The sequence below is a fragment of the Mus pahari genome, chromosome 1, assembly GCF_900095145.1.
Source record: "Mus pahari chromosome 1, PAHARI_EIJ_v1.1, whole genome shotgun sequence".
NCBI lineage: Eukaryota > Metazoa > Chordata > Mammalia > Rodentia > Muridae > Mus > Mus pahari.
In genome coordinates, this window is record NC_034590.1 from 12,420,296 (window position 1) to 12,428,381 (window position 8,086).

At 40.5% G+C, this 8,086-nt stretch overlaps 1 protein-coding gene across 6 annotated transcripts in view; it reads left to right on the forward strand.

The window, feature by feature from the left end:
- LOC110323141 (zinc finger protein 420-like) overlaps positions 1-8,086 on the forward strand; it is a 30,551-nt gene that overhangs the window by 20,162 nt on the left and 2,303 nt on the right. For 2 of the 6 annotated variants that reach the window (XM_029532310.1, XM_029532313.1), the window contains exon 3: positions 4,940-7,745. In XM_029532310.1, coding sequence (XP_029388170.1) covers positions 4,940-6,435 — 1,496 coding nt within the window. In that variant the 3' untranslated portion in view covers positions 6,436-7,745. Of the gene's footprint in view, positions 1-166; positions 264-3,858; positions 3,969-4,935; positions 7,746-8,086 lie in introns of those variants that run through there. The other 4 variants (XM_021200261.1, XM_029532293.1, XM_029532306.1 and 1 more) reach the window with 4 other exon arrangements.

An 8,086-nucleotide genomic window follows, 5' to 3' on the forward strand; every position in this document is an offset into this window, starting at 1 on the left:
TGGTTGAAGATAATATTCCAGTCAGTGAAGAGTGGAAGTGTCAACCTCTAAGGAAAGTTTCTGATTCACTGACTCACAGGTCCTGAATTAGATCTGCTGTCTCATTAGTGTTAGTGGGCTGCACCTAACACTTTTGCAAAACTTGTTTACTCTTTACCACTTACAGGACATTGCATGGCCAAACCTGAGGTGATCTTCCAGTTGGAGCATGGATTTGGGCCATGGCCTGTGGGAGCCTCCTCTGTCTGCAGCCTTGCAGGTCAGTGAGTGCATACGGAGGGCAGCAAGAGCATAGCTACAGTGTTGGACGTTGAGCCTTCTCACCAACTTACCTAGCCCTGACTGGACACTTCATTTTGGAGTTTCTGGAAAAATTACCCACATCAATCTATCTCCTAGTTTTTTGTTCTTCTTGATGTATGGATTTTTTTTTTAAATGAAAACATGCAAGTTTTAAACTGAATGCTGCCCTATTGCTAACAGGTAACATTAATGAGGCCAGCTGTTAGCCAATATACAACTATGTGGTAAGGTGTGAACAGAGGACTGAGATGAGACCACACACAGTACTTACCACACAAGTAATTGCCATTGTCTTACTTAGGCTTCCCATTACTATGAAGAGACACTGTCTTAGTTAGGGTTTGCATTGCTGTAAGGAGACACTATGATGAAGACAACTCTTAGAAGGTCAACATTAATCATCAAGGTGGGAGCATGGCAATGTTCAGGCAGGCATGGAGCAGGGGGAGCTGAGAGTTCTACATCTTTATCTGATAGAAGACTGGCTCCCACATGTTTAGGAGGAGGGTCTCATTGCTCACCCCCACAGTGATATACTTCATCCAACAAGACCACACCTCCTAATAGTGCCATTCCCTGGGCCAAGCATATTTAAACCACCACATTCCACTCCCTGGCTCCCATAGGCTGTGGGGGCCATACATAGCCATAACATAATGTAAAATACGTTTAGTCTAACTTCAAAAGTCCCATAGTCTATAGTACTCTCAACGGTGTTAAAAGTCCAAAGTTCAAAGACGCTTATGAGATTCATCCAGTCACTTAACTGTAATCCCCAGCGCAAGACAGGAAACCAGCTGGGCAAACCATGATCTCTAACTCCTTTTTTTTTTCTTTTTTGTTGACTGCAACAAACTTCTTTTTTTCTAGTCTGATTCTACTCCCTGTTGACAGCTTTCCTTGGCAGGCATCCCATGGCTCTGGTGTCTTTTAATATCTTGGGTTCTCCAAGGCACCTCCAACTTCACAGCATCCTATTCCAATGTCTGGAATCCACACATTACCTTCTAGGCTCTTCCAAATGGCTTGCGTCACTTCTCCAGCTCTGCCATCGGTAGCACTCTTGGCTCTGGTTGACACTCCACTAATGATGCTGTTCTTGATGGTCATCCTATGGTACTGGCATCTCCATCATGCTGGAGTCTTCTGCTGCAACTAGGCATCACCAAGACCCTCTTTTTTTTTTTTTTTTTTGNTTTTTCGAGACAGGGTTTCTCTGTGTGGTCCTGGCTGTCCTGGAACTCACTCTGTAGACCAGGCTGGCCTCCATCTCAGAAAGCCACCTGCCTCTGCTTCCCAAGTGCTGGGATTAAAGGCGTACGCCATGACTTCAGAGGCAGAGGCAGGCAGATTTCTGAGTTCAAGGCCAGCCTGGTCTACAGAGTGAGTTCATAGCCAGCCAGGGCTACACAGAGAAACCATGAGTAGAGTGGGTACCAAGGGTGGAGTGGGTAACTTGGATCTGTTCTGGTTCCTGGAACAAGCTGTGGTTTTTCCATTTGCCAAGTTGAAACTGAGGACAAGCTGGACATAAGATAGAATTAATTGGCTGGGTCCTTCACTTCCACATTACCAAGTCCACCTGCAGCACGAGGTACAAGCTTGGCTATATCTGGAACACAGTTTCTTTATAGTCTTAAGAACACATGTCCAGAAGATTTGACCTCAGTGATAACTGATTTCTTCTTAATCACCTCTGATTCTTAGCTTTAGCTAGCCAGCATCAATTGTCCCACTAGTCCCTTCTATTCTTGGTTCTGAAGCCAAATCCACATGGCTGAAGCATCTGAGTCCTGTTTGGCTGGCCTAGAACTAGACCTTGCTTTGTTGGATTAGCCTTAAATTCAGTAATCTGCATGGCTCCAACTCCTGGATTCTGTGATTAAAGGCATGCACCACCACACCTGGACTTATGTTTATCTTTATCTGCTGCTTGCTCAGTCCTAGGCTGGCCTTGAATTCAGAGATCTGTTTGGCTCTGTCTCCTGGGATTAAAGGCATGTACTACTGTGCCTGAATCTAAGCTTTTCATGGCCATTGTTTTTCAAGATATGTATCAAAAGCCTGTGTGGTCCATTTCTGGATTGTAGCTCATTCCAGGTTAAAAGTGCAAATGAAAACAATAAGCAAGTAATTCCTCCTTGTTCACTGGTAAACACATAGGTAATAAGCTTAGCTGTGTGGCATCTTATCCAATGTCTACACCCCCTTAGTCTATCTCCTTAGACAAAGAATTTAGTTTCATTGCACTTCTTGGTGCCCTTTTATTATTTGAACCATACATTTTATATTTTTTTCTTTCAAACCTTGCTCTGCTTGATCGAAATACTCATCATGAGAGTAAACCAGAGGATAAAATCTATGCTGGGCTTTTCTGAGATTTCCTTTATCAGTGCAATTAATTGAAATCTCTTTACCTTAGCCACAGATAGACCCTTCAGACAAGGTCAAAAAGCAGCCACATTTCTTCACTAAAATATCACAACAGTCTCCAGGCAACGTACAAAAATCCCTCTACTTTGAAAGCTCTAGAGCCAGGTTCCAGAGTTCAAATTACCCTCAGCAGCAAGTCTTCTACATTCCTACTATGATAACCCATTAAACCCCACTTAAAGCATTTCACTGCTTTCCAAAGTCCCCAAATGTACATTCCTCCAAATAAAACCATGATCAGGCCTATCACAGCAACACCCCTGTCCCTGTCACCAACTTCTGTTTTAGGGTTCCCATGGCCTTGAAGAGACACCAGGACCAAGGCAACTCTTATAAGGACAACATTTAATTGGGGCTGGCTTACAGGTTCAGAGGTCCAGTTCTTGATACTAATGTATCAAGGTGGGAGCATGGCAGACAGCCATGGAGCTGTTCAAAGCCAAAACATGTTAGATGCGACATGTTGGAAACAAATCAACTACTACAATAACAAATGAATGCCTATGTTGGAAATTTACATTTTCTAGCCAGCAATACACAGAGTGGAGGTGTATCATATAGGTAAAAAATATGTTTGTCAGTATTCACTCTATAGGATTAATATTGTAAATATATGAAAAAGAACCCATATACACAATTATTGATAATAAAGAATTATCCAGCTACTATAGAGTTTTGTTTTTTGTTTGTTTGTTTGTTTGTTTGTTTTTGTCAGGTGTAAGACGTAGAACAGCTGTATAATACAAGGGTCCCATCCTGGGTAAATACAGGATGGGACCATGGGTGCAGTGGCTGCCCTTCAAGTCCCATGCTTATAATAACCAATATACAAAGTCGTCCTCGGTGCTCATCATTGGATTCATCAAAAAGATGACGGTAATTTCAGATGTATTGTTTACTGAAAAGAATCAGATTGTGCTGAGTGTGGTGGCACACAGGCAAACATGCAAGGTGAAGTAAATCAGTTTATTATATTCTTCAAGAAGAACTAAAATGTATACTATTATCATTATTCAAAATTACACTTTCCATGAGGATAGGAATACACACTTCTATATTTAAATAACATGAAAAAGACTACAGAGTTAGTTACAAAGAGGGATATTTTTAATATCATTTTAGGTATCCATAAAGTGACTACCCTAGTTGAGACCCACCAGGAGAATCACAAGAGATATTTATGGCAAGGGGAAATCGCCAACAGCCAGACTTCAAATGAGAAAATTATTGAAGTAAGTCAAACATTTAACATGAGTTCTTAACAAACTTCAGATAGAAACATGAAGATCGGAAATTACTTAGTAATGTTTCTTTAGGAACTTAACCTAAGTCAACAGGATGCATCAGTGTATAAAAGGACTTCCCACTGAGCCTGACCATCTGAGTTTGATCCCCATGTCCCTTGTGGAGGATAACGAAGGAAAACTCCAAAACTTGTCCTTTGAACTTCATATGTGTGCCCTGCTGTGCATATGTATACACACACAAACACAAATGTAATTTGAAAAATAAAAGAAAGTAACTCAGGCCTAAGATTGTGTAGTCACTAAACTGCCTGATGGAGTCAAGTTCCTAAGAACTTGAGTTTGGATCCTCAGGACTCTCTTATAAAGCTACTTTTGACAACATGTATCTTTAAGCAGTGCTGTGAAAACAGAAAGATTAGGGTCACTGCGGTTTGCTGGCTACCATTCCCTCGAAACTAGGAAACTTCAGGTCTAATGAGAGACCTGTTCTCAAAAAGCCAGGTGAGGAGTGACTTAGGAAGACACTGAACATCAACGTCTAGTAACCTTACATATGCACACAGACACACATAAACTTGTGTATATATACAGGTTCCCTCCTATATACCCATAGCTGAGGGTCTTTCTCTATTATGTGGCTAATAAGTTGCCAACTGGAGAAGAATGTGACAGTTTTAATAATAATTTAAAGTTATTCTGACGTCATGATCAAACTATTTTGCCAAAAGCTCAGTCAAAGTTGAAAATGGTGTTTTTAATATATTTGACCATAGATATTGTTTTAAATAAAGACAATAAATATTATTTATAAATAAAATGTCATATTAAAGAGATCTCTGGTAAACTTAATAAATATTTGAAATTTTTATATATTCTAAACCAAAATCAGAAAGCACATTCTAGGAAAAAGCCCTGTTACTATATGAGTTATAATGAATTCCTCTCGTTCAAGGCAGACCTGAAAGTGGCACAGAAGATCCAACAAGGCACAACATGCTATGAAGATAAAGACTGTGTGAAGGCATTTATCCAGCAGTCACAGCACACAAGGAGTCAGATGAGTTACACATGTAAGAAAAGTGTCCAATGTAAGTCACATCTCAATAACTGTCAGAGGCTTCCGAATGAGGAGACAAAGTATACACACAGACAGCACAGGAAGGCACACCTGACTGAACAGAGAAGTCACGAAGGGGAGAAGCCATATGAAAGCTCAGGATGTGGGAAAGCACCCCATACCAAGTCTCAGCGTGAGACCACTCATAGAGATGAGAAGCCCTACAAATGTCTAGAATGTGGGAAATATTTCTACTACAAGTCACAAATCATTGAACATCAAAGAAGTCATACAGGTGAGAAGCCTTATGAGTGTACAGAATGTGGGAAATCTTTCAGCTATAAATCGCATCTCACTGTACATCACAGAAGTCACACAGGTGAGAAGCGTCATGAATGTACAGAATGTAGAAAAGTTTTTTACTATAAGTCCCAACTTGCTCGACACCAGAGGAGTCATACAGGGGAGAAGCCCTATGAATGTATGAAATGTGGAAAATCTTTCTACTGTAACACACATCTTTCTTTGCACCAGAGAATTCATGTAAATGTGAAGCCCTATGCATGTACAGAATGTGGGAAAACTTTCTCTTTCAGTGCATGCCTCACTAGACACCAGAGGATTCATACAAATGAAAAGCCCTATAAATGTTCACAATGCCCCAAAGCTTTTTACTTTAAGAAACAACTTACTCATCATGAGAAAACTCATGCTACAGAGAAGCGCTTTGAATGTAAACAGTGTGGTAAAGCATTTTACTGGAGGGCCAACCTTACTGTGCATCAGAAAACACATGGTGGGGAGAAGCCCTTTGAATGTAAACAATGTGGAAAAGCATTTTACTGCAAGTCCCACCTCACTGTGCATCAGAGAACTCATATAAGTGAAAAGCTCTATCAGTGTTCACAGTGCAGGAAAGCATTCTTCTCTCAGACACAGCTTACTGTTCATCAGAGAATACACACTGACGAGAAGCCCTATGAATGTCAGCAATGTGACAAAACATTCTACAGCAAGTCTGGGCTTACTGCACATCAGAAAACTCATACAGGCAAGAAGCCCTATGAATGTAAAGAGTGTGGGAAAGCATTCTATAACAAGTACTTGCTCATTGAACATCATAGAGTTCATACAGGTGAGAAGCCCTATCAATGTACAGAATGCAAGAAAGCATTCTACTGCAAAAAATATCTTTCTCTACATCAGAAAACTCATGCAAGTGAGAAGTCATTTCATTGTGCAGAGTGTGGGAAAGCTTTCTCCTGGATGTCACACCTCACTCAGCATCAGAGAATTCACACAGGTGAGAAGCCCTATGCATGTGAACAGTGTAAGAAGACTTTCTACTTCAAGAAACAACTCACTCGACATCAAAGAACACATGAGAGGCCATGAGGTGTAAATAATGCAGGAGGCCATTTCACTGCAAATGAAACCTCTCTGTATGACAGAGCTCAAACAAGGGAGAATCCCTGTGGTGAGTGTTCCAGATACAGAAATTTTCTTCCCTCGTGCATACCTTATTCAAAGTCAGATGAGAAAGCCTAAGAGTGTAAAGGATGTATGAACTCTTACTCAAGTGTGTAATCAGAAAGCTTGTAGGTGAGAATGGTTAACGTAAAAACTGGAAATTTTCTAGTATAAGTCAGGTGCTACTCAGTCAATGAACATATACTGGAGTCTGTCTGCAAACATTGTTGGAAGGCCACATATACTGTTTGTAAGAGAATTCATACATGGGCTGTCTCCTATGAAGTTAAAAACTATACAAAGGCTTTCTCATTCTTCAATTTCCTTCAGTATATTGTAGGTGAGTATTGTAGAGTGTAAAGAACAGAGGAATGCTTTCCAGCACTAAGCCCCATCAATTCCCACCTGAAAGGTTTTACAGGTGTGGGNCCCATGAAATTAGTGAAAATAGATACATTTTGAGGCAGAAATTGGGCCTCTGCATTAGCAACTTCTCATGTGATATGCCAAGTAGAGCAAAAAGCAAAGTGAGATATATTCTTGCTTTCAGTTCTAGGCCCTGGTACTGCAGGTTTGCTGCAACTCAGTGATTGAAGATTGAACTTAGCAAGCTAGGCAGGTTCCATTTGATAAAAAGCAGGAAAGCCTTCTTGAAGTGCCCATGTTAAGTTATGACATTGTAGCCCATGTGTTGAAAACCCATATAAATTACCAAATATGAAATGTATAAAGAGTGCTAATACTTTTGAAATGAACTTGAAATTTATCTGGCATCATTAATCCAACTCACATGATTAAGCAGAAGATTACAGTATGAAAACATTCTTGCTTCCATAGTCCAGGTGACTAGAAATGGCATTCAGCTATGCTTCTACAGTACCAGCCATCAGTTAATTCATGAAAGTGAGAACACATTTGAAGTTTACAAATTAACTTGTCTTAAACGTGGCTCAGTGGCAGTGTGCTCATCGGTCTTTTGCTGTGCGTCTATACATAGAACTTTTCATGTGTCATCTTGATTCAGGATATTTTTGTTCATGTTCATTTGTAAATCATTTAAAATAATCCATTAGTCTTATTGCCTCATCAGACGTGAGAAATTTAAACATGTTTACATTTTTATAATTATGCAGTTTTGAGACAAACTCTTGATCTATACCCAGTCTATTCTGTGGCCTTCACTTGTACATAGGTATGTACCCCCACACGCACATACAGAACATGTACCAACAATGGAAGAACACCAAATTTTTCATACATTAGGAAATTGTATAACATTGTTATATGTAATTTTCTTGTTAGCTTTCAAAAGTAATTTTGATTAAACGTGTTGCATGTAGTTTTAAAAACACGCTATTGACTTAGTCCGGGAGCTACGACTGGGCTGTCAGCCCCTCTTGGCTCCCTTTTGCCTCACTGGTTTAGCTTTGGGATTGATTGCAATCATCCTCACCCTGGCTTCCTTTTTCAACTGCCTTTCCTTGGGGCTTGTCTCCAGGATTGGCTGCTGCCAGCCCCAACCTGGTCTGTCTCTTCTCATCTCCTCCTCCTCCTCCTCCTCCTCCTCCTCCTCCTC